We start from the raw sequence: 27871 nt of genomic DNA, 5'->3' as shown, positions 1-27871 counted from the left end.
TCGAGCCTTTACATTCAGCCTCCCTGAAGGATCTCACTCTTAAGACTCTTTTCCTGGTGTGCTTGGCCTCAGCTAAAAGAGTCAGTGAGCTTCATGCCTTCAGCAAGAAAATCGGTTTTTCGACAGAAAAAGCCTCTTGTTCTCTTCAACTTGGTTTCCTAGCCAAGAATGAACTGCCTTCTCGTCCTTGGCCTAAATCTTTTGATATTCCTAGCTTATCAAAGATTGTAGGCAACGAGTTAGAGAGAGTATTATGCCCCGTTAGAGCTCTTAAGTTCTATTTAGCTCGTACTAAGCCTTTAAGAAGTAAATCTGAAGCGTTATGGTGTTCGGTTAAGAAACCATCCTTACCTATGTCAAAGAATGCTTTGTCATATTTTATCAGATTGTTAATACGAGAAGCTCATTCACACTTGAGTGAGGAAGACCGATCTTTGCTTAAGGTTAAGACGCACGAAATTAGAGCTATAGCAACTTCCGTGGCCTTTAAGCAAAATAGATCTCTGCAAAGTATCATGGACGCGACCTTTTGGAGAAGCAAGTCAGTGTTCGCGTCATTTTACTTGAAAGATGTCCAGACTCTTTACGAGGACTGCTACACACTGGGTCCATTCGTAGCAGCGAGTGCAGTAGTGGGTGAGGGCTCAACCACTACACTTCCCTAATTCAATATCCTTTTAATCTGTCTCTTGAAATGTTTTTAATATTGTTTTTTTGGGTTGTACGGAAGGCTAAGAAGCCTTTCGCATCCTGGTTGATTTGGCGGGTGGTCAAAGTCATTTCTTGAGAACGCCCAGATTAGGGGTTTGATGAGGTCCTGTTGTATGGGTTGCAGCCCTTGATACTTCAGCTCCTGGGAGTCTGTCAGCATCCTAAGAGGATCGCTGGGCTCCGTGAGGAAGACAGACTTACAAGGCAGAGTAATCGTCTAAGTCGACTTCCTTACCAGGTACCTATTTATTTTGGTTTTGTTATATTGATAACTGTCAAAATGAAAAAACTCTTAGCTTATATGCTGTAAACATATTAACTCTGGTCTCTACCCACCTCCTTGGGTGTGAATCAGCTATTATATATTCACCGGCTAAGTTTAATATTTAAAAATGATATTTTAATTATAAAATAAATTTTTGAATATACTTACCCGGTGAATATATAAATTAAATGACCCTCCCTTCCTCCCCAATAGAGACGCAGCGGGACGAGAAGAATTGAAGGTTTTGTTTACATTCAAGAGTGGTATCTGGCCGACAGTTGGCGCTGGTGGGCCGCAGAGTTGCAGCTATTATATATTCACCGGGTAAGTATATTCAAAAATTTATTTTATAATTAAAATATCATTTTGTACTAAAAATTTTGATTATTTCAATGTGTTTTCCTAGAATTCATATTAATGACTAGCACATGGCTATGAATGGAGGGATAGTGGAACCGTAATAAACTAAAATATCAAACCATTGTTCTCTAGTCTTGGGTAGTGCCATAGCCTCTGTACCATGGTTTTCCACTGATTTAGGTTAGAGTTCTCTTACTTGAGGGTACACTCAGGCACACTTTTCTATCTTATTTCTCTTTCTCTTGTTTTGTTAAAGTTTTTACAGTTTATATAGGAGATACTTATTCTAATGTTGTTACTTGTTTTAAAATATTTCATTTTTCCTTGTTTCCTTTCCTGACTGGGCTATTTTCCCAGTTGTGAGCCCCTGAGCTTATAGCATCCTGCTTTTCCAACTAAGGTTATAGCTTAGCAAGTAATAATAATAATTATAACTGTAATAATAGAAAGTTGAAAGCCCCAGCTTACCATGTATACAGTATAGTTGAAGAGAGAAGAACATTCAAATAAGGTCTTAAGTCAAATAGTGGAGATAGAAGAAAAATCATGCATACGATGATACAAGCAGCAGATTTAGCACACTTGTTCTCCAAATCATTCTAATCAAATCTGGCAGACTGGCCGATTGAAAAACCAAATGCCAGCCAAATTAGCTGCCCAATGTTGCCATTTTGTTTAGGAGTACTAGTCGTTGTCCAAGTTGTATGATCTAGATAAGGATTCCTACGTTTTCAAAGCTACTGAGGTAGATTTTAGTGTTTATAAAACAATAACATATTTTCCACAAGTTTTTACTGTTTGTACAGCACACCGACACAATTTTCTCACGATTTTTCCCATTACAGATCCGTGGTAAACTGCAATGTCTTGCGGACTAAACTATAAAAGGGAAGCACACAGAAGCCCTCTGCGTGTGACGGAGTACGTCCAACTTTTTGCTTGCAAATCGATACAGTTCCTGTAAACCGATTAGAGTTTGAATTCTCGTAAACTGATTTGTCTTATTCTGTTACTCGAAAACCAAGGTATGACTAACTATATATATATATATATATATATATATATATATATATATATATATATATATATATATATATATATATATATACTGTATATATATATATATATATATATATATGTATGTGTGTGTATATATATATATATATATATATATATATATATATATATATATATATATATATATATATATATATATATATATATATATATATGTGTGTGTGTGTGTGTGTATACTGTGTGTATGCATATATGTTTGTTTTTTAAGGACCATGACGGCTCCATAATTTCTTTGTTTTTCTCTTCAAGCAAAAATTAGATCAAATTAGTTTTATTTGTAGCGAGTTAATTAAATGTGTTTGATTTGTTTGTTTGTTATTTGATCTCTAATATTTTTTCCTTGGTGTAATTTCAAGAAACTAACTTTCCAAAACTTTCGAGAGAATGAAGATGACGAAGTATTTGTTGGGTCCAACCGAGGCATATCGGTGACCTCACACCTGTGAAACTCAGCATTAGGTTCAGTGTCAGCTAAATAGGAAATGCATGTTGACAATGTACTTTGCTAACTAGTATCCCAAATGCTGTCTAACTAACAAGAAAACAGTTTGGCAGCCACACTTTACAAGAAAGGACCTGCCAGCAAGGAGAGTCAAACCAAGGATTATGGTGTTTTATTTAACTGGAATTGTGTTTAGATCACATATGACTTCCTGCATCGGACGAATGATCGGACTAAGTGAAGGGCTCGGTGCAAGAAACTAGTGGTATCGCATACAGGGTTGTGGTGGCCGATGGGGTAACGTCCCTGACTGGTGAACACCAGACTGGAGTTCGAATCCCACTCAAACTCATTAGTGTCTTTGGTCACTGCAACCTCACCATCCTTGTGAGCTAAGGATGGGGTGTTTGGGGGATGTATATAGGTCTATCTGCTGAGTAATCAGAAGCCATTGCCTGGCCCTCCCTTGGTCCTAGCTTGGGTGGAGAGGGGGCTTGGACGCTGATCATATGTGTATATAGTCAGTCTCTAGGGTACTGTCCTGCTCGGTAGGGCAATGTCACTGTCCCTTGCCCCTGCCATTCATGAGTTGTCTTTAAACCTTTAAAGTGTCTTATTAAAAAAGTACAGGGTGGTAAAAGGATAAACCCTCAGCCCTGAACGTCATGCTGACCATGGATGCTAGTTTTAATCGACAATTGTGGAACACTAATTGGACCAACTGTTTTCTATGTCAGGAGGTTAAGAAAAAGATCTACAGTTCCCCCTAATTGGACCAACTGTTTTCTATGCCAGGAGGCTAAGAAAAAAGATCGACAGTTCCCCCTAATTGGGCCAACTGTTTTCTATGCCAGGAGGTTCAGAAAAAAGATCGACAGTTCCCCCTAATTGGGCCAACTGTTTTCTATGCCAAGAGGTTCAGAAAAAAGATCGACAGTTCCCCCTAATTGGACCAACTGTTTTCTATGCCAGGAGGCTAAGAAAAAGATCGACAGTTCCCCCTAATTGGACCAACTGTTTTCTATGCCAGGAGGCTAAGAAAAAAGATCGACAGTTCCCCCTAATTGGGCCAACTGTTTTCTATGCCAGGAGGTTCAGAAAAAAGATCGACAGTTCCCCCTAATTGGGCCAACTGTTTTCTATGCCAGGAGGTTAAGAAAAAGATCTACAGTTCCCAAGGCTAAAACTGCCACAAGGGGCATTGATGAATACTTCTAGCGTGGATGAAGCAAAACTAGACCTCTGCCTGCAAGTAGAAGCCATGCAACTCAATTCCACCAACACTGACAGCCCTCAGAGAACACGCAATGTGTGCGGCCTATTAGGTTGTGATCATCTAGGGCCATGTAACCATCTCCAATCAAGAAACAAGTAATTATGCTGAATGGAATTGGATACGGGAAAGAGAGACATGGTAGATATATTTGGACAATACTAACCCCCTATTGGAGCGAGCTGTTGCGAACTGAAAAACTGTTCCTATGAGAAAGGCTGCAAAGGAAGATGCAAGTGCTTACAGTCAGCGCTCCCTTGCATATGTGAGCACCAGCGGCCGGAGGACCAGCGGCATGGTTTAGACATTGGGGTGCAAAACTTACAAAATGAAAAATAGATAATCTGGTGGCCATCTTGAAAAAAGTCAAATCTTGAGAAATATGTCACTACTTTATAAACAATAAAATCTTGAAAAATATGCATATTTTTTCTTTATAAACATCAAAATCTACTTCAGGAGGTTTGAAAACATAGGAATCCACACCTAGATCATGCAAATTGGATAACTACTACTTCCAAGAAGAAAAACAACTTCGGACGACTAATTTGGCAGCCATCTTGGATTTTCAATTGGCCGGCTGATGTTCTGATGATCATCTCTTCAGATGCTATTGGAACTGAAACCTGACACTTTTAACCTTTTACCTCTGACTTGGGTCAGCTAACATGGTCTTTGTTATTTTTTTCCCAGCACATTTTGCAGTATATTCTTTTTAAATTGCTCTAACAGCCTTAATTTTTGTCATAGAGAGGTCAGGTTGGTCTCATTCTCTTGGAAAATGCCTGAATTTTCTCAAAAAATTATCAAAAATATGAAAAAAACATCTTTTATAGCATTTTTTTGCGAGGATGTACCGGTACGTCCATGGGGGTAAAGGGATGGCTTTTTTGAAACGTACCAGTACGTCCTTTGGGGGTAAAAGGGTTAATCACTGGGCTTTTCTTTCCTTTCATCTCTTACTTCTGGGTACGAAGAACTTTAAAATTCTTTCATAAGAGAGGTGAAAACATTCATCACACCACGGAAATGTGCACTGGTTGCCCCTACAAGAAAAAGGGTCTACAGTAAATACAGTACGCTGGTAACTGTCTATCAGATTTGTACCCGAAGCAATAACTAGCTCTAGTAACCTTAGAGGGACGTACGTGATAAGTCCTGAACTAAATCAATCCGAAACCAACTGGATTAAAGCAAAGAGGACAACAGAGAAGATACTGTGGGCTTCTGTGTTATCGGTACGACAGCCCTGCGCCTGTCGTCCATCATACAGAGATTTAATTTTGCGATAAATTGGAAAGAATAATAATGTAAACAATGCAAGTCCCGGTGTGACGGTCTGAACGATCCCCCGATCTCAGAATTCTCCTTGATAATCTGCGCATGCGCAAACATTACCGTTTGCCAGTGCATACGAGGTTGATGTTTTATTTTCCTGTAATGTTAGCGTGAGCAGCTCAACATTACCGTTTGCCAGTACATACGAGCTAGATGTTTTATTTTCATGCGAGCGAAGCGAGCTAATGGCGGAAAAGAACCATTATACAATGTCAAGGAGAATTCTGAGACCGGGGGAATTGTTCAGACCGTCACACCGGGTAAAACTCATTGAAATGCAGGTCCAAAAATATCTCAGATCTGTTTAAGAAAAAAAATTAACATAAATTTTTTCCTCTCAAATAATATCAAAATTACTATTGTTTAAAACAATAAAACTGTTTTGAAATACGGTTTATCAATGATAACATAAGCAAAATGATTTGATGCAAATTTTCTCTTTGGTTCTGGGAGAAAAGTTCTATTAATGGCCCTTGTGAAGTAAAAGTCCTTCTGACCTCTAAGATTCGGATGATGACAGACTAAACAAAATATCCCTTAATTTATTGTTCTCGGTTTTAATATGTTATTCTATAAGTAAAACGTCTCACAGGATTTTTTATACAGGGGAGGGGGTTTCCAGCCCCCTCGTCCCGTCCCTTTTAGTCGCCTCTTACGACACGCAGGGATAACGTTGGCGCTATTCTAATTGTTTTTATGCCCCCGCGGCCACTCGGCTGAGTCCCTGGTTAGGCTGGAGGAACGTAGAGAGTAGAGGTCCCCTTTTTTGTTTTGATTCATTGTTGGTGTCGGCTAACCCCCAAAATTGGGGGAGGTGCCTTGGTATATGGATGGATGGACAAGTCAATTGATTATATGACCCAGCGAAGTCTGGCAAAGGTAGGAAACTTGGTTAGCATCATCATAGCTAGCCAAGTTGCAATCCTAAAAAGGAAAAGCAGAATGTTGCTACAAGATCAAAGTCCCTAAGAGGTAAAGGAACCCAGTACATGAAAAGAAACTGAAGAAGATTACTGAGCAAAGACAAGGCAGTAATTTTAGTCTTCTCAAGTCTTCTGGAAGCTATTTAAATGTTATAGAAGCTGTCTGAGCAAACATCTAGCAGTAATTTTAGTCTGCAGTCAAATTCTGTTTTTTTTTTTTTTGCTTTTTTGCTTTTCAATTTTTTTCTTACATAAATCATGAAGAATAGATTATAATAGAAAAATGAAAAAGAATAATTCCGACAGATTTAAAAAAAAAAGACAATGGATGATTTAGTTAAACAAAAAAAAAAAGACAATGGATGACTTAGTTAAAACAAAAAAAGACAATGGATGACTTAGTTAAAACAAAAAAAAAGACAATGGATGATTTAATTAAACAAAAAAATGACAATGGATGATTTAGTTAAAAAAAAGACAATGGATGATTTAGTTAAACAGAAAAAAAGACAATGGATGATTTAGTTAAACAGAAAAAAGACAATGGATGATTTAGTTAAACTAAATAAAAGACAATGTATGATTTAGTTAAACAAAAACAAAAAAAAAGGACAATGGATGATTTAGTTAAACAAAAAAAAGACAATGGATGATTTAGTTAAACAAAAAAAAAAGACAATGGATGATTTAGTTAAAACAAAAAAATGACAATGAATGATTTAGTTAAAGAAAAAAAAGACATATAATGGATTTTCTACGAAACATGACTTATGTCAACAACAGTAAAAGAACAGCATTTGCACTGTATTTGAGCTCCATAGCGTAGGAAAAAAAAACAATCTATATCTTTCAACAATAAGCAAATACAGATATGTCCCAGATCAAGAGAGAGAAGGAAATGCAGCAATAACAATGTTGCAAATCAATGAGGATGAGGACTTAGGACCTATCAGTGGCTCCAGGTCTTTACTGAACTATCGTTCACCACCCAAAAGAATCACAACGAAGATGTCCTCTTTTACATAAAAGGCTAAAGTCTAGAATAACAATCTAATAACAACAGCGATCCAAACATTGAAGGCACCAAGGAGAAGTGCCCCACTTAAATAGATCTTATCACAGACAATCACAAATCATAATTATCATTATTGGCGAGGCTTGCTTGGTTCAGATTATATTAGCATAGGGCCTTGTCTACAGCTGGGTGTTGAAGGAGAAGAAGTGATCTCTTTGGATCACTGGACTCTTCCAAACCAACAGAGACTATTTTACAACAAGAAAATCATAACCTCAAACAATTTTGTCTTAAAAGACAGATACATCGTAGGTACTGACATAGACGGACTTCTTCTTCTTCTTTCTGTCTGCATTTTCCCCACTTTTATGTGGGGTCGATGTCTCTGGCCAGCGTTCTCCATCTACCTCTGTCCCACACTTCATCACCGGTTAATCCCTTTGATCGAAGGTCATCCTTGATACAGTCTATCCGGATCGCCATTGGGCACGCACGCCCACTGCCGCCTCGCTCCGGAGAGCTCGGCCACGGACGGCCCGCAACACTGACATACAGACGGTCAACATTCCAATAATCGTGGAATAAAAATTTCAAAGCAATATCTGATGTCTTCTTATAAACAACAACCCTGTTTAAGGCCTATAAATTTTGTCCTTGTTCTGCTTAGGTTCCATTTTCTATACAATTTATATAGCAGATTTCTAATGGCCCTGATGGGAGGACTAGCTTAACTTAAACAAAACTATGTATTGAACAGTCAGATGACATTCACAGAGATTTATTACAAACAGATGATGGGATAAAGATCTAATGTACTACTCCTGTCAAATGGATCTACCTACAAAACATATCTGAATTAGCTGTCTTCTTTACAATCCAGAGGGGAAAGATAACTCCTAACATGGCCTTAACATCTGGAGAGAGTTGAAGATACTACCGCTAGAGAGTTATGGGGTCCTTTGACTGGCCAGACAGTACTACATAGGACCCTTCTCTCTGGTTACGGTTCTTTCCCTTTGCCTACACAGACACCGAATAGTCTGGCCTATCCTTTACAGATTCTCCTCTGTCCTCATACACCTGACAACACTGTGATTACTAGACAATTCTTCTTCACCCAAGGGGTTAACTACTGCACTGTAATTGTTCAGTGGCTACTTTCCTCTTGGTAAGGGTAGAAGAAACTCTTTAGCTATGGTAAGCAGCTCTTCTAGGAGAAGGACACTCCAAAATCAAACCATTGTTCTCTATTCTTGGGTAGTGCCATAGCCTCTGTACTATGGTCTTACACTGCCTTGGGTTAGAGTTCTCTTGCTTGAGGGTACACTTGGGCACACTTTTCTATCTAGTTTCTCTTCCTCTTGTTCTGTTAAAGTTTTTATAGTTTAAATGGGAAATATTTATTTTAATATTGTTACTATTCCTAAAATGTTCTATTTTTCCTTATTTCCTTATTTCCTTTCCTCACTGGGCTATTTTCCCTGTTGGGGCCCCTGGGCTTATAGCATCCTGCTTTTCCAACTAGGGTTGTAGCTTAGCATTTAATAATAATAATAATAATAATAATAATAATAATAAGTGCAAATCATATTCTCCTTTTCATCGCTGTTTTAGTAACAATATTGCCTTTTAATCATTAAAAAATCCTTATCAATTGTCAATCTTTAGGAAAACATTTGGTTGAATTCTTGTACCATACTGTACAGTACTTCAACACTAAAAGACCAAAACAAAAAAAAAGGAATGAAGTCGTAACTTCTCTGACAAAGATAATAACGGGTCTCCAAGAATGAGGAAGTTTGGACATGGGACGAGGAACAGTTGGTCAGGAATGGTTTAGCTATGGAGGTTGCCTCTTGAAGACCTTTAAAAAGCTCCAAAGGGAAACATAACAATGACAGGAGCTTGGGAAAACAGAAGAGTGGAGAGAAATCATTTCATGTCTAAACCTCATTCAAGATGGTAATCTTCACTGGTCCAGTGGTACAGAAATTAAACAAATGATTAGTCTTGTAATATTTTCCCTCAAATTATGACAAGGAAAACTTATAATCAATGCAGTGATGCATGTGTCAGTAGCAGAAGTCAGAAAATAAAAAAGTTTTCATAAAAAAGTAGTTTGTATATTGCTAAGAACTATGAAAGGAAAACTCATACATTTTATAAGAGCTTCACCAACATACCTGTATGAAAGGTATACAGTATGCAAATAGAAGCAGGACTATCTCAAATTGCAATCTGTACTGGCTAAATAAAATTTAATAATTCTTACCACCCAATCATTGCACCAGCTGTTATCCTCTTATATAACAGTAGTTTGTAACTCTATTTCTAAGAACTAAGAAAAGGTGAGGCATATGTTTTATAGAGCTTCAACAACAAAGCTGTACGAAATGTATACGGTATACGAATAAAAACAGGATTTCTATCTCAAATTGCAACCTGTACTGGCTAAACAAAATGAGTAAGGATAAACAAAATTCAATAATACTTACAACCCAATCATCGCACCAGCTGTTATCCTGGGAGAGGTACCCGCAGCAAGTGTCGATGTGGAAGCCGAACTTCGATGTGTATTGCTGGCACTCCTTCTCGCCCTGGCCGACGTAGCTGTCGTTCGACTCGGCCTTTTTTCCTTCCTCGATGTTGTATAGATGGAGCCTGCGGGAAGGATAGTCATTACCAAACAGAAATAGCATTCAAGAAGGCCACATGAGGTATAAATAGATGAAAAATATGTAAATACTAAATATAGAAAATATTTATATTCCATACATACAAATGTCTGAGCATTGCACAGGAACTTTATCTGATTTACTTAGTTCAGAATCTTGAAGTGAATTCTAAAGTCATGTTGTGGTTTTCTATGAGGGACAAAATAAATGCTTTCAAGTTTATGAAGTATCGAGAATGACTTCAACACGTTCAAGTTGAGAACTGCCTGGCTCACCATTACTTGAGCCATGTTTACAAGCATTCGTCAGGAAATAATCTGTTCACTATTGGTAAGATATATTGGACTTGAATACGCCAATTTTCTTATGATATCAACAACCGATATAATCATGTCATAGTCGATTCACTAAATAATCACCAATTTTACCCAACATACAAAGAGAAAGAAGGAGCACACGAGACACGACTAAAACAAAGGATGCTTGTCAATTACTGTACTGTATAAGTAATCCTTGCATGCCATGAAAAAGGGTGTACGTACAGAAGTCCCATTCATAAGAACTAGGTGTGTCCCAAGGAGTCCCCCTTCTTCAAATAATGAATGTACATCGATGTCTCACAGGAGTATATAATACAGGAGAGGGGGTTCCCAGCCCCCTCGTCCCGTCCCTTTTAGTCGCCTTTTAAGACACGCAAGGATACGTTGGCGCTATTCTAATTGTTTTTATGGCCCCACGGCCACAGGGGACTGGGAATGTACTCCTTGATAATCATAACAATAGCTTGCTATTGTCTTAGTGATGCTTCTATCAAAGGTATATCAAGAGTACTGAACTGCATTTTACGACGTAAGAGTATTAAGCAATTGTAAATCTTTCAAAACCAACATAAAAAGAGGCATAGCTCTCATTATCACAGGTGAATTACAGTACAGTAATCTAAGTGTATTTCTCGCTGTTGCCCAAAAATATTTGTCAACAGCTGTTTTTGTTTAGATAATGGGTCATCAGCTAAAAGAGTGATTCGCACATCTACGTCAACAGTTCTGTTACTAGAAAGAAAATAAGTTCTCCTTACATATGTTCTTTGATCGGAGCTTTTACCTCAAGGAAGCACTGCTGGTTGTAGTAATTTACATTATGTCAAGTGCCCTGCTTTAAGAAGTGACATTAGTTATTATCTACGACATTAACGTGTTTTACCCGACACCTGGAGTCATTCCAACTGAAATTTTTACTTTTTATCATCTCTCAAGAACTCACAAGATAATTTACATCATCTGCAATTCAAAACAACACCTGCTTTATGTAAACTAGATTTTATCATTCTTGAATAGCTAAAGATAACTAAGTCTTCTCACAAGATGTGCGCTGCACTAAAACCACAACTTGTTTCCATGCTTTCTAGTATGCTTACCAAGCCTGCACAATATCTGTAATGTGTAAGCATAGATTATAAATGACCATCACAATTGCCGATGCATAATAAGTAATAGTTTGTTGCAGTACAGTTCCCACTTGCAACGCCATGCAAAGATACCTTTCCAATGTCCATCAATCGATGTTTGCGATTCATCTTATCTTTGTTCAGTGCATCTAACTTCACTCACTCCCTCTGAAGTTGGAAATATTATTTCTAAATTCTAACAGAATCATTATCCACACATGGATTAGGATCTATTTCGAAAGTTGATCTTCTATCTTGGACCATTCCACGACCTCGAAGAATACGTTGGAAATCACAGATAGCTTTTCGAGGTAATTTGTGCAAAAACAAAGACGAGTACACATGATTACATGATTTCCTTCTATCGTTGTTGGTAGTGGTAGAGATAACCGACAGGTGTTTCATAAAGTTTAATAAAACTTCTGCTTCATAGAAGATTAACTTGCAAGATGACCCTGTACCATACAAAGGGAGAAGCTCAGTTTGAATTATATAGCAAGGTCATTTGAAGGACTGTCTCTCTTGCGCTGAAATCAAATAATTTTTCTCCAATTTGCACTGGAAGTTAGCTTAGCTCTATCCCTACACTGTACAGTACTGTATAATACCTTCTTCATCAAATACAAGAGACAAAACTCCTCATGAGAAATTTTTCTAGATTTACCAAAGACTAACAAGGTGAGCTTCTATTCCATCTTGGATGGTCCACTCGTTCGAGACCTTGAATGAAAAGATGTCAACTCTACCTATACAAATACTAACTGTTAAGACGTGGCTTTGAATCTCAAGGAGATTCAGCCTTTTGTCTGTCCAAATTAAGCGTGGTTGAATCGACCACTTTGACCAATGACTCTAAAATCTTTTCCTTCAGCTGGTTCTGAAACTCCGGCCGGAAGGAATACTTTTAAATATGGAGTGTCCTCTTAACAGTAAACATGATTGAACCGTTAGCTCTTTAATCTTATTTTGCAAGATGGATTCTCTAACAGCTAAATTATTTGGCTAAGGTGAATGTTATATTTTGGATTGTGAGGACTTGGAAGTTCATTATCATTATTTTCATCACCATTCCTCTTACCATAAATTTATCAAATATCATCTCTCTCTCGATAATTAATCTGATTTTCATACTGCAATAATTGCAATGGTGAGGGGTTCAATAACATACTTAAAATAAATTACCTAAATCTCATTCTTTTAAAATATTTATAAAAGTAAAGCCTTCAGAAGAATATTGGGAGTTAAATGGCAGGACAGGATTAGAAATGAAACTACAAAAGAGATTACTCGAGTGCCATATGTGAATGAGATCACAATAAGGGGTAGATGGATATGGTTTGGGCATACTCTTCGCACTCCCCAAGAGAGATCAGTTCACCAAACTTTCAACTGGGCTCCACAAGGCACTAGAAGAGTTGGAGGACCCAAGCCTACATGGTTGAGGACTATGAAGCGTGAAGTGGGAGTTGATGAATGGAGAAGTACTGTATTGATTTAAAAGCTCAAGATAGAGACGACTGGCGAAATCTAACCGAGGCCCTTTGCGTCAATAGGTGTAGGAGATGATGATAAATTGCTTATGATGTTACTGCATACTGGGATCATGAATTTGTACTTGATAAATCTTTTCCAAACCTCATTGTTAATGATGATACTTTTCCCTTTGAGCAATATTATTACTAAGCAAGCTACAATCCTAGTAAGAAAAGCAAGATTCTATAAGCCCTGTAAAGGTTCCAACAGAGAAAAATAATCCAGCAAGGAAAGGAAATAAGAAAACAGATATAGTAATGTGCTCGAGTGTACCCTCCAGCAAGAGAACTCTAACCCAAGACAGTGGAAGATATTCATGAAATTATTTGGTGGTCTCTTAATTAACTAGTCCCTCAACAAAGATTTTCATCTTAGTTCCCTGCCTAACTACTGTATCTTACTTAACCTGAATTCTTCTTTGTCTACAGCCTTTACCCATCTCTGTATGGAGTCGCTGATTCGTATAAGCCTTCTCCATTCTCTTCTATCCTGGGCCTCCTGTTCGCTTAATCCTTTTTCCAGCATGTCCTTTACTACTTTATCTTTCCATATCTGAACTTTGACCTTCCCCTCTTCCTTCCCTCATCCACCACCACTTCCATGACCCTTTGGCACTCCTAAATCTATACATAAAATAGTTGCTCTGTTCCAAGCTATTCTATCATTTCTATCATCATCTCAATGAAACAAACAAAGATGTTGATGAAGATTGACAGTGGACTTCTCTCCTCTTCTTAAAAAGACCCCTTAAGACGGATACTAACTGCTGTTCAACTACAGCCATCTCCAGCTGTCTTCACTTCTTCCTCTACTTATCCAAATGGCAAAGATTTCCAGCTATTGAAGATTTACTTTCATTAACAATATTGTCTGTTGTCAACAAAGTTAAGGGCTGAAACTGTGGCATTCTATATTTCATAGACTCGGATACCACGCTACCAATATCCTAGGCATGTCAATGATACGATTAGCATCACATTATTGAAATTACAAATCTTAAAAGTAATTTGTATTTTTCCTAGCTATACAAACACGAGTCGTTCAGGTAGCATGGCCGATGAATCTTTCAACGGGCAGTTAAGCAACAGGTGCGAGCAGGCCGAGGTGCTCCTCCTCCCTCACCTGTCGGAGTTTCTTCACTCATGACCTCTCGGCTCAGAACTGAGGGGAGTGGTTGAGGAGGGAAGTATAATCTAAAGGACTTAGGTTTGTATAGTTAGGAAAAGTAACAAATTTGTAAATAAATTGTATTTTTCCTAGCGATAAAATCCTGGAGCTCTTTACGTATGGGTGTTTATTTCGACGAAGCTGAGTATAACCATTAAAGCCTTTGCAAGGTGTAACTACCCTCCACTAGTGGGAGGGGGGGTAGCGGGGTAGGGTAGCCACCCTGCTCACACCAGCACTAGCGACTGAGTGTCACTTTTTATTTCGGCTATGTAGAGTAAAGATATAGTCTTTCTTTCGGTGAAGCTGAAACTACCCTCCGTTAGTTAGGCGGAGGGGGGGGGTTAGACAAGCCACCATGCACACACCAGCACTAGTAACTGACTGTCATTTCTTATTTCGGCTCGGTAAAGAAATAGTTTTTACCTCCCATCAAACATTTTAACCAGTTTATGATGAAAAGCTACTAGCCTAAAATCTCCATAAAATGTCCTTTTTCTTTCAGAGCTACCTTTCTCGGGGCTCACGGGTTTCCCGTGCAAGGCAAGGTAGCAAGGGGTCCTACGGTTGGGCAAGAGAAGGGAGCAGACATCCTGCCTAGACCAAACCCCCAGCGAGAGTCTAAAGGTCTTCGACTAAGAGTCTTGCGCCCGCTCAACTGTTTTGGCCTCGGATTCTGCTCGCCACGACGCTCGCTCTGCTACGACAGGCGGGAGGAAGCAGTCACTGACAAGGGTTCCTAACAATGTTAGTTTCAAGCACTCAGAAGAAATGACTTTACAATTTACATAATAATTTGACTACCTTTATAACATAATTCTCTAACAACTTATTACTCAAGTAAACAAGTAATGAATACGGACAGTCAGAGATGTGTTATATCTTAATGGAAAAGGGATCAAGTGATGATCATATGTGTACAGTATATGGTTTAGTCTCTAGGACATTATCCTGTCCCTTACCTCTGCCATTCATGAGCAACTTTTAAACCTTTTAAACACTTATAAACTTAAGATATGTCCATGTGTATCATTTAATATCCTTAGATAAAAACAAAATAAGTTCTTGTGAGTCACACTGTATACATAAGCATAATAGATTCGCAACAATGATCTTGGCTGTTTAGCATCCAACACCACCTAGACATTTAGGTCTACGATGTTTTACATTCATGGCTGATGTCTGCTCATGATTACCACCAGACAGATAAGACATTGTGGAATTCTCTGTTGATGCAACTCAAAAATAAATTCGAAATAAATCTACTATTATTAGATTTCAACCTGAAGGCCCGCTCAAGAAATACATCGAAGTCAATGAAGGTATTCAAGGCTGAAAAATAACAAAAACATTCAACGACAGACAGAGATAATTGACATGTTTTAGTGGACACCAACATCATGGAAAATCCGAAAGCATTTCAGACTGAACATTCGAAGGTCTGTTGAATACATTGAGGTTGATCAGACTACCAAATTTTCAATATATCTTATAATAGTGATAAAAAAACTCTAATAAACTTAAACTTGCAAATCATAATTGATATTGTAAACAAAAAGTCCTCAACTAACCAACTTAATAGGTTCAAAGAAGCCGTTTGTAAGTTGAATTTCGTTAAATTGTAGCCTAGGTTAGGCTTAACCTAACTCGCATGCCTACGATTTTCAACCGCAAAAGTCAACAAATAGTTCTGTTTCATAATACAAATGTCGTCTTGGTTACTGCATTACATTACATTATATAATATTGTTTAATTACAGTACTGTATTTCATTACGAACTCTTGATACATTATCTGAGACTTGCGATTTCAATTGGATTTGGTTTTGTATCTCCAAATCTTTTATAAGTTCGGATTGATTGATTGATTTGAAGTTCTCCGGCATCTTGACATCGAAGGTCATTGACGCCGATACCGTTTACTATAAATCACAAATTTTAAGTCATTTGTATTTTTCCTAACATACTTACCGAGAACTACTTTCTTAGGAGTTACCTGGAATCTCCTCTCATCCGACCAGAGTTTTGTGTAGTTTACCTTACTTCCGTTTTCTGCGAGGTAACTCCTAAGAAAGTAGTTCGAGGTAAGTTTCCGTGTTGGAACAAATAAGGATTAAAAAAATATTCAATTAAAACCAGAGAGGTAAATATGTTATAAAAGTTATCATTAAGTTGAAAACCTTCTATATTATTCATACAGTCAATCAAGAATTAGAACATTAGGACGCCTTCAAGTTTCAAACGCAAGAAGCACTCACTCTGCCAGCTGCTTCCCGAGCATCCCCGTGTGACGATTCAAACTGCGCATGTCCAGGTATTCCATGCACAGCACGGCTCCGCCCGTGGGGTTGTCTACGACGATGTGCGGAGTGGGCACCTTCACCGTCCCCGTCGCTTTCATGGCCTTCAGACTTTCGAACTCTCCGTCGAACATCGCCCTTGCCTGACGAGAATCACGTTTGACAATACAACCATCAGTTTTTTAACCCTTTTACCCCAATGGACGTACTGGTACGTTTCACAAAACTCATCCCTTTAACCCCAATGGACGTACTGGTACGTTTCACAAAACTCATCCCTTTACCCCCATGGACGTACTGGTACGTTTCACAAAACTCATCCCTTTAACCCCAATGGACGTACTGGTATGTTTCACAAAACTCATCCCTTTACCCCAATGGACGTACTGGTACGTTTCACAAAACTCATCCCTCTACCCCCATGGATGTACTGGTACGTTTCACAAAACTCATCCCTTTACCCCCATGGACGTACTGGTACGTTTCACAAAACTCATCCCTTTACCTCCAATGGACATACTGGTACGTTTCACAAAACTCATCCCTTCACCCCCATGGACGTACTGGTACGTCCTTGCAAAAAACTGCTACTTACATTTTTTTTTGCATATTTTTGATAACTTTATGAGAAACTTCAGGCATTTTCCAAAAGAATGAGACCAACCTGACCTCTCTATGACAAAAACTAAGGCTGTTAGAGCAATTTAAAAATATATATATTGCAAAATGTGCTTTAAAAAAAAAATGCCTGGGTTTAAGTGTTGGAAAGTTCTAAATAGCCTGGGGGTAAAAGGGTTAATGTTTTAACCCTTTTACCCCCAATGGACGTACTGGTACGTTTCACAAAACTCATCCCTTTACCCCCATGGACGTACTGGTACGTTTCACAAAACTCATCCCTTTAACCCCAATGGACGTACTGGTATGTTTCACAAAACTCATCCCTTTACTCCAATGGACGTACTGGTACGTTTCACAAAACTCATCCCTTTACCCCCATGGATGTACTGGTACGTTTCACAAAACTCATCCCTTTACCCCCATGGACGTACTGGTACGTCCTTGCAAAAAACTGCTGCTTACATTTTTTTTTTGCATATTTTTGATAACTTTATGAGAAACTTCAGGCATTTTCCAAAAGAATGAGATCAACCTGACCTCTCTATGACAAAAACTAAGGCTGTTAGAGCAATTTAAAAATATATATATTGCAAAATGTGCTTTAAAAAAAAAATGCCTGGGTTTAAGTGTTGGAAAGTTCTAAATAGCCTGGGGGTAAAAGGGTTAATGTTTTAACCCTTTTACCCCCAATGGACGTACTGGTACGTTTCACAAAACTCATCCCTTTACCCCCATGGACGTACTGGTACAGTACGTTTCACAAAACTCATCCCTTTAACCCCAATGGACGTACTGGTATGTTTCACAAAACTCATCCCTTTACTCCAATGGACGTACTGGTACGTTTCACAAAACTCATCCCTTTACCCCCATGGATGTACTGGTACGTTTCACAAAACTCATCCCTTTACCCCCATGGACGTACTGGTACGTCCTTGCAAAAAACTGCTGCTTACATTTTTTTTTGCATATTTTTGATAACTTTATGAGAAACTTCAGGCATTTTCCAAAAGAATGAGATCAACCTGACCTCTCTATGACAAAAACTAAGGCTGTTAGAGCAATTTAAAAATATATATATTGCAAAATGTGCTTTAAAAAAAAATGCCTGGGTTTAAGTGTTGGAAAGTTCTAAATAGCCTGGGGGTAAAAGGGTTAATGTTTTAACCCTTTTACCCCCAATGGACGTACTGGTACGTTTCACAAAACTCATCCCTTCACCCCCATGGACGTACTGGTACGTCCTTGCAAAAAACTGCTACTTACATTTTTTTTTGCATATTTTTGATAACTTTATGAGAAACTTCAGGCATTTTCCAAAAGAATGAGACCAACCTGACCTCTCTGTGACAAAAATTAGGGCTGTTAGAGCAATTTAAAAAATATATATTGCAAAATGTGCTTGGAAAAAAAAACGCCTGGGGGTTAAGGGTTGGAAAGTTCCAAATAGCCTGGGGGTAAAAGGGTTAACCAATAAAATTCACCTGCAAGAAATTCTATTGACCAACATCTGAGTTACGTCATTCAACCATAAGCATTTTGCATTACTGTACTGATTCAATTAAAAGAAATTATACACATGTATAAAAATCATCTTGGGTTAGAGTTCTCTTGCTTGGGGGAACACTCAAGCACACTATTCTATCTTATTTCTCTTCCCTTGTTTTGTTAAAGGTTTTATTATTTATGTAGATGTCTATTCTAATGTAGTTACTCTTTTTAAAATATTCTATTTTCCATTTTCCTTTCCTCACTGGCTAATATTCCCAGTTGGAGCTCTTGGGCTTATAGCATCCTGCTTTTCCAACTAGGGTTGTCACTCAGCAAGTAATAATAATAACAATTTCTCTTTGACATACGAGATTTACTATTTCACAGATAATGTTCATATGGAATACAGTATTATTATTCAGTTATAGTAAAATAAAACATTATCCTTATTATCATCATTGCTTTATTATACTGTATTCTATTTATCTATTATCTATTTTACCATAAATTCCTTATCACATCGATCAAAAATATAAACCCCATGCATTTCAAGTAACCCCTTTTTGTTTCGTGAGAATTTTTCATCTTTCTATATACAGGTATGTCTCTTTCTAGCTAGCTACTCTCTCCAGGGATTAAATACTGCACTGTAATTGTTCAGTGGCTACTTTCCTCTTGGTAAGGGTAGAAGAGACTCTCTAGCTATGGTAAGCAGCTCTTCTAGGACACTCTAAACTCAAATCATTGTTCTCCAGTCTTGGGTAGTGCCATACCCTCTGTGCCATGGTCTTCCACTGTCCTAGGGTAGAGTTCTCTTGCTTGGGGGTGCACTCGTGAAACACTATTCTATCTGTTTCCTGACTGAACTATTCTTCCCTAATGGAGTCCTTGGGCTTACAGCATCCTGCTTTTCCAACTAGGGTTGTGACTTAGCTAGTAATAATACTACGGCTATTCAGATAAATTAGTCTTAACCCTCTGCCCAATATTCTTGATCATTAAAAACCAGAGGAATTACAGATGAGGGAGAAATTATACATAAAACGAACCTCTTCAGTCTTCAGTCCTTTCTGGCTATAAAAATAGCACAACCAAGGAACATGTTCAAAACATGTTGAGCACTGCCTCAATAATAGCCCAACTATCATCACTAATCTTAACCCTTTTACCCCTAAAGGACGTACTGGTACGTTTCACAAAAGCCATCCCTTTACCCCCATGGACACACCGGTACGTCCTTGCAAAAAAATTTTTGATAATTTTTTGAGAAACTTCAGGCATTTTCCAAGAGAATGAGACCAACCTGACCTCTCTATGACAAAAATTAAGGCTGTTAGAGCAATTTTAAAAAAATATACAGCAAAACGTGCTGGAAAAAAAATAACCCCCTGGGGGTTAAGGGTTGGAAATTTCCAAATAGCCTGGGGGTAAAAGGGTTAAATGAACTGCTCATAAGTTTTGTGACTGATGCTTTTCCATCAACCAACGCCGACCAACTTCAGGCCCTGACCTTACCTGAAGCCCATCAAAAGTTTGACTTAAAAATGGGGATACTAAACTATATAACCTTCATACTGTCGGACAAATAGATTAAAGTCCGGGAAGACTTAAAATGAGACGATTCTTCATTATACTATTGACCCTTTTACTCCCAGGCTATTTGGAACTTTCCAACCCTTAACCCCCACTGGTTATTTTTTATTCAAGCACATTTTGCAGTATATATTTTTCAAATTGCTCTAACAGCCTTAATTTTTGTCATAGAGAGGTCAGGTTGGTCTCATTCTCTTTGAAAATGCATGAAATTTCTCAAAAAATTATCGAAAAAAAAAAATTGTAAATAGCAGTTTTTTGCAAGGACGTACCGGTATGTCCATGGGGGTAAAGGGATGTGTTTTGTGAAACATACCAGTATGTCCTTTGGGGGTAAAAGGGTTAAAAAGAAAGAAAAAAAAATATTTGTATAGGAAGACCCTGATGGTATGAAAACTGTAAATATACAGCAAACACAATTTGACCTATAACTATAGTGTACGTTTCTGTACTAAACCATTGAGTAGTAACCTCTACGTGGAGTCAGACATACAGATTTTTTTTCACAGCTCCCTTGAATTCTAGGCAATTTCAGCCTAGATCTTCATTTCAACATGTTTCACCATGAAGTGATGAGTCTGTCCGTTGTTTGCCCCCTCAACGAGTCTGTCCGTTGTTTGCCCCCTCAACGAGTCTGTCCGTTGTTTGCCCCCTCAACGAGTCTGTCCGTTGTTTGCCCCCTCAACGAGTCTGTCCGTTGTTTGCCCCCTCAACGAGTCTGTCCGTTGTTTGCCCCCTCAACGAGTCTGTCCGTTGTTTGCCCCCTCAACGAGTCTGTCCTTTTTTTGTCCCCTCAACGAGTCTGTCCATTGTTTGCCCCCTCAACGAGTCTGTCTGTTGTTTGCCCCCTCAACGAGTCTGTCTGTTGTTTGCCCCCTCAACGAGTCTGTCCGTTGTTTGCCCCCTCAATGAGTCTGTCCGTTGTTTGCCCCCTCAATGAGTCTGTCCGTTGTTTGCCACCTCAACGCTTTCCAGTATAATTCTTCTTTCCTTCTTTTGCCATATGATTCAAACTCTTGACTTTTAAGAAATCAAAAGATAATGGTCATGTGTGTGTGGGGGGGGGGGGATGCAGATCGGGATGTGTGGCAAAGCACAATTAAAAATGTGTCATTTAAATCTCAAAAATCGAGATGATTAGGAAATTGTTTAAGTCATGAAGTGGTTCGAATAGAATTAAGTAGTGAATAACTCATATAATGGCCCAGAAAGCAAGGTAGAAAAGGGACATGTGATTGAAGAGAACTGTGAGATAACTCATTCATTTTAACCCTTTTACCCCCGGGGTTTTTGGAAATTTCCAACCCTTACCCCCAGGGGGTTATTTTTTTCCCAGCACATTTTGCAGTAAATTTTTTTTTAATTGCTCTAACAGCCTTAATTTTTGTCATAGAGAGGTCAGGTTGGTCTCATTCTCTTGGAAAATGCCTGAATTTTCTCAAAATAATTATCAAAAAATATGAAAAAAAAAATTTTATAGCATTTTTTTGCAAGGACGTACCGGTACGTCCATGGGGGTAAAGGGATGGCTTTTGTGAAACGTACCAGTACGTCCTTTGGGGGTAAAAGGGTTAAATCACAAATAATTTATCGAAATACCGTTTGAAAAAAACCATGATAAGGATGAAATACCTTTTCCATATACTAAAAGATTTATGTGAAGGAGTTAATATACTTCAAATGCCGTACCTTTTCCTTAGAGCTTCTCTTCAGATAGACCTTTCCGTGATCTACCTCGTATACTTCCCCCTCGTTGATGCACCCGCCTCCCATCTGACCAGTGGCGACGAAGCGCGACGTCCCCAGAGCCTCGCGTATGGCGTCGTACATCTTCGATGTCATGGCGAAAGGTCCTGAAATTGTCAGGGAGAATATCAGCACATAATACAGTACAGTAATCAATAACATGTATAAAATACAATAATGTATCTAATCGTGTACCCGAGAAACATGTAAGCATAATGCATATTAACCCTTTTACCCCCAAAGGACGTACTGGTACGTTTCACAAAAGCCATCCCTTTACCCCCATGGATGTACCGGTACGTCCTCGCAAAAAAATGATATAGAAAATTTTTTTTTTTTTTTTTGATAATTTTTTGAGAAACTTCAGGCATTTTCCAAGAGAATGAGACCAACCTGACCTCTCTATGACAAAAATCAAGGCTGTTAGAGCAATTTAAAAAAGTATACTGTAAAATGTGCTGGGAAAAAAATAACCCCTTGGGGGTTAAGGGTTGGAAATTTCCAAATAGCCTGGGGGTTAAAGGGTTAACTTCAGAGTAAACATTCTTTAAACTAAATTGATTTTCATTTTATAATACTTTAGCTTTTTTGTATGAGCAATTCAATTTCAGACGCATTCCCCTCGGTATCTGCGCGACATCGATGCCTCCAGTGGCAGTACTGTAGAAGGCATTCTCTACAGATCCTCACATAGGATGGCTAGAACTCAATAGTATTTTTACGAGGTTTTAAAATGATTTGTCTAACCCAGATTAAAAATGAAAAATTTAAAAATTTGTATTTTCCTAATTATACAAACATGAGCTCATTACTCATAGGAGAAGGATAACAAAGAAGATGGAATACGGCAGTTAAAACTTTTAACGAGGTGTAAACACCGGGCAGGTAGTTACTCCGAAAGGTTGTCTCCCCTATGGCAGAAGGGGCGGGGCTTTCCCACCACTACCCAGTGTCAACCGGCTACTGCCGACACCTATTTGCACGTTTTTAATTGCCAAGTTCATTCTCCCTTCAAAGAACGATGTTGAATAATTGTGTAGGAAAAACTATGGGCTTGCACCAGTCATCTTCATTAAAAACAGTAAATTCACCATAAAATACATCATTTAATAGTCTTGTTTTCTCCATAACGGTAATTGTATTATTCTATAATTTTACCATAAATTGCCATCGATGCAGATACACAAGTATACAAAGATAAGATAGAGAAATACAGTACTGTAATAAAACAATATTATATCCTTTAATACAATAAAAAAAAAATTGCATTAACCCGATATATATCTATTTCATATGAAACCTACTTACCTAATGGGGGGGAGGTGCCTAATGACTCCCTGCCACTGCGGTATTCTAAGACATAATAATAAATACAGGTGGCCGCTATTGTACATACACCCCTAGCCCAAAATGTATCATAAATCGACTCAAAAAGTTTCTTGAAAGCAATTAAGTTCAAGGGGTGTATGTATGATAGCGGCCACCTGTATGTATTAATATGCCTAACTTAGGATACGGGAGTGTAAGGGGGGTCGCAGGGGGCGTAAGCGCCCCCATTAGATAAGTAGGTAATGACACAGCTTGTAGGTTAGGTTAGGGGGAAAAGTTAAGGTTAGCTGATGTCCATTTTCAATGAACGTGCGAGGAACTGGCCGCTGATATACAAAGGCTCCAAGTTCAAGTTTTGGACCTTCTGTATATTGAAATCTCGCTCTCTAACACAGCTTAATACACATCTTTGTTTTTTTAAGTATTGGGAGCCTCTGTAGTTTTTGGGGACAGGCCTTAGACCGGCCGGAAATCAAGTAAAAAAAAGTCCGAAATCGTCTCTTTTTTACGGGAATGATTACATGACGTGTCCTTAAAAACTACAAACTTAACGAAAGGGTAAATATGTAGATTGACGGGACAGTATTAAATTGTAAAACCGAACGTTTCTTAGACTGGGATGACACGGGCTCTATCTATCGGGAAAGTTGGAAACTAAGCAGGAGCTACCCATGACTTGCGTTCGGACGGTGCTGAACTTAGAAAATATTGCCGTGGTAAAGGTAAATTGTGCTATTATTCAAAACGATAAAATAACATCATATTATGGTAAGTTAGATCATTGTAAAGAACACCATCCCCATAATGAAATACGATTTGGCTAGTATTAAGAAAGATATCGCCCTGTCCACAAAAGCGACAGACAGCCCAAGTATTGTCCTTCTGTATCCCACTGACCTAACCTAATCTAGGACTTCTCTGTACATCGTAAAAAGTATTGTTATACTAAATATAAAATTTACTAGACTGGAATTTCATGCTATTTCCAATAAAAGCTAGTTATAAATACTAAGGTGCAGCTTAATTACTAGGTCCTAGTTAATATTAATTTTCAATAGCCATCTTAACACCGAACTAGCTTAGGGTAGACTACGCTAGTCTTCTATTCTTAGCCTTTACCTAACTGTGGCTATTAAATCAAATTATACTGTATATATACAGGTAATTGATTCGTAAAATATGTATAACATATACTTATTACTTATAAATATCTATATTTAATTAAAAAAAGGCCTCAGTTCAATTTAAACGTATTCTACGAGAGGCCTCAGATACCGTACGAGAAATCGTGTTTCAATATCGGTTAATATCTCAAAATATAATTAAAATTTAATGATTTTCTTTTATATAATGACACCTATAACATTAAATAAAGCTTTAGCATTATTAATTAAACCCTGACATACTTACAGAACGAAGTTAAATGAAGATATACATGATAAACTTCTTAGGTGGGGAGTCTGATGAAATGTCTTGTTTACAAAACTTCTTCTTTTACTTCTGGGCAGAGTTGCCAGTTTGGCCTTTTTTCAGGCCAAAAAAATCTCAAATTTGTCATTTTTCTAAATTAGTTGGCCTTTAGTAATCAAGAAAAAAAGCCGAGCCTTAAATACTATATTTTTGACCTTTTTCTATTAATGGGTTGACCTTTTAAAGCCTCTGTTGATTAGAAATTGACCTTTTCTCATTTAGAAAACCTGGCAACCCTGGTGACCGGGTCTTTGGAATTTTCAAAATTTGCCCTTAAATTTACCCCCAAAAAAGCAATAATCTTACTCAATAACACTATGTGGAGACGTATTTATCTCAGATATATGATTATTCACATATTTCTTACGATTTGTGTTAAAAATCTATCAGATTATTGACTAAAATTGGTTCAAATTTGACCAAAAATAAGCAATAATCGTACACAATAACTCTATATGGAAACATATTTATCCCTAAAAAAGCATTAATCTTACTCAATAACACTATGTGGAGACGTATTTATCTCAGATATATGATTATCCATATATTTTTTACAATTTGTGTTAAAAATCTATCAGATTATTGGCTAAAATTGGTTCAAATTTTACCAAAAAGAGGCATAAATCGTACACAAAACTCCATATGGAAACGTATTTATCTCAGATATATGATTATCCATATATTTTCTATGATTTGGATTAAAATCTATCAGATTATTAACTAAAATTGGTTCCAAATTTGACCAAAAATAAGCAATAATCGTACACAATAACTCTATATGGAAACATATTTATCTCAGATATATGATTATTCATACATTTTGTTAGATTTGTGTTAAAATCTATCAGATTATTGGCTAAAATTTCTACTAATATTACGGTCCACCAGTATTGAAAATCAAGCATTTTGAATACTTAAAACATTGCTTGGTTGATAGAAACTGCTCTTTACAAGCTAGAAAATCTTATCTATTATATGAATAATCAAACAGAGGGGTACCCCAGGGGGAGTTTATTGGGCCCTGTTTTATTCTGTATCTATGTTATAAGTCTATGAAAAGTACTACAAGAATTAGCATAAATAGTGCCTATGTAAATATTTAATCTGTTATAAAAACAATTCATATTAAATTGATGAATGATAAATATCTTGTTTAAGAAGAAACTGAAGACTTTCTTGTTCTCTAAGTGTTACGATAAGTTGGATTGGACAATAAACACCAGTTTTGCAGTGTGATATGCAACATTATTATTATTATTATTATTATTATTATTATTATTATTATTATTATGATTATTAATTGCCTAAGCTACAACCCTAGTAGGAAAAGCAGGATGCTATAACCCCAGGGGCTCCAACAGGGAAAATAGCCCAGTGAGGAAAGGAAAACAGGAAAATAAAATATTTTAAGATGAGTAACAGCATTAACATAAATATCTCCTCTATAAACTATAAAAACTTTAACAAAACAAGAGGAAGAGAAATAAGATAAAGGAGTGGGCTCGAGTGTACCCTCAAGCAAGAGAACTCTAACCCAAGACAGTGGAAGATCATAGTACAGAGGTTATGGCACTACCCAAGACTAGAGAACAATGGTTTGAAGTTGGAGTGTCCTTTTCCTAGAAGAGCTGCTTACCGAAGCTAAGGAATCTCTTCTGCCCTTGTATACAATAAACTGATTTTATAGGTCCTATAGAGAGTTCCTCTTAATAGGCCCCCCAAAAAGCAGTGCTCAACGTAAATTAAGTAAAAATTGTAATAAACAGAGGAGCTAGACTGATAAAAGGTGTCCCACCTAGAGAAAGGATTTCTCCTATGCTAATTGATTTACACTGGCTGCCTATCAAAGCGAGAATAGAGTTTAAAATATGTACAATAGCCCATCAAGTTATCAGAACCGGACGTCCAAAATATCTAAGAGAATTGGTATATGTGCAGCCAATAAATTGTGTTGACACGAGAATAGTTACAGATGGTTTTAAATTATTGGAACCTATATATATGTCTACTGTAGGTTCTAGAGCTATCAAATATGAGGCCACGAGACCATATAATAAGCTTCCATTAGACATTCGAAAGACTGAAGATATTTAAGGCTTTCAAGAGGAAACTGAAGACTTTCTTATTCTCTGGGTGCTTCGATAATGTGGATTTAGCAATTAACGAGTAATATGAGATTGAATACATATGATAAAGTGATGTTATGGGTCCTGTAAGGCACAGGAATCCCCGCGTGATAGGACCATAAAAACAGCCTTTAAAGTAAAGTAAGTAATACTGTGTGATTAATGTTGTTACTTGTTCAAAAACTATTAAAAATTTACGTCACAAGAGCAAATGTTCAATGGTACTTTATTAAAGTCTTTTAATATACTGAACTGTCCCTCTAAACTTGAACTCTGATCATAGATTGCCATAAGATACGACTGGAGGTACCCCCTCTCTCTCTCTCTCTCTCTCTCTCTCTCTCTCTCTCTCTCTCTCTCTCTCTCTCTCTCTCCACTCTGTTGGAGCCCTTATGATAATAATAATAATAAATGCTAAGCTACAACCCTAGTTGGAAAAGCAGGATGCTATAAGCCCAGGGGCCCCAACAGGGAAAATAGCCCAGTGAGGAAAGGAAATAAAGAAAATCCTTATAGGGCTCGTAACATCCTACTTTTCCAACTAGGGTTGTAGCTTAGCTAATAATAATAATAATAATAATAATAATAATAATAATAATAATAATAATAATAATAGTAATAATAATAATAATAATGATAATAATAATAAATGTTGAGCCTAAAAAGCCTTGAGCAAAAGCTTACATTAAAACAGAAAAAATAGCTAATAATAATAATAATAATAATAATAATAATAATAATAATAATAATAATAATAATAATAATAATAATAATAATAACAATAATAATAATAATAATAATAATAATAATAATGATAATAATAATAATAATAATAATAGAAGTTAAGCCTAAATAGCCTTGAGCAAAACCTTCCATTAAAACAGAAAAAAAACTTAAACCAAATTCAAAGATTGTTATAAAAATAAACTCAAACTACAGTATGTAATTTAAGGCACATTTATTCAATGTG

At 37.3% G+C, this 27871-nt stretch overlaps 1 protein-coding gene across 3 annotated transcripts in view; it reads right to left on the bottom strand.

Moving 5' to 3' along the window:
* Positions 1-27871, bottom strand: part of LOC137636183 (ketosamine-3-kinase-like) — a 99037-nt gene that overhangs the window by 24417 nt on the left and 46749 nt on the right. For 2 of the 3 annotated variants that reach the window (XM_068368587.1, XM_068368586.1), the window contains exons 2-4: positions 21920-22083; positions 16484-16668; positions 9900-10065 (exon numbers count right to left, since the gene is read on the bottom strand). In XM_068368587.1, the coding sequence (XP_068224688.1) occupies positions 9900-10065; positions 16484-16668; positions 21920-22083 (515 nt within the window). Of the gene's footprint in view, positions 1-9899; positions 10066-16483; positions 16669-21919; positions 22084-24715; positions 24792-27871 lie in introns of those variants that run through there. The other variant, XM_068368588.1, reaches the window with a different exon arrangement.

Source organism: Palaemon carinicauda, unplaced genomic scaffold (genome assembly GCF_036898095.1).
Source record: "Palaemon carinicauda isolate YSFRI2023 unplaced genomic scaffold, ASM3689809v2 scaffold246, whole genome shotgun sequence".
In the NCBI taxonomy this organism is placed as follows: Eukaryota; Metazoa; Arthropoda; class Malacostraca; order Decapoda; family Palaemonidae; genus Palaemon; species Palaemon carinicauda.
The sequence above is the reverse complement of the archived record's forward strand: the minus strand, read 5'-3'. Positions and strand labels throughout refer to the sequence as shown.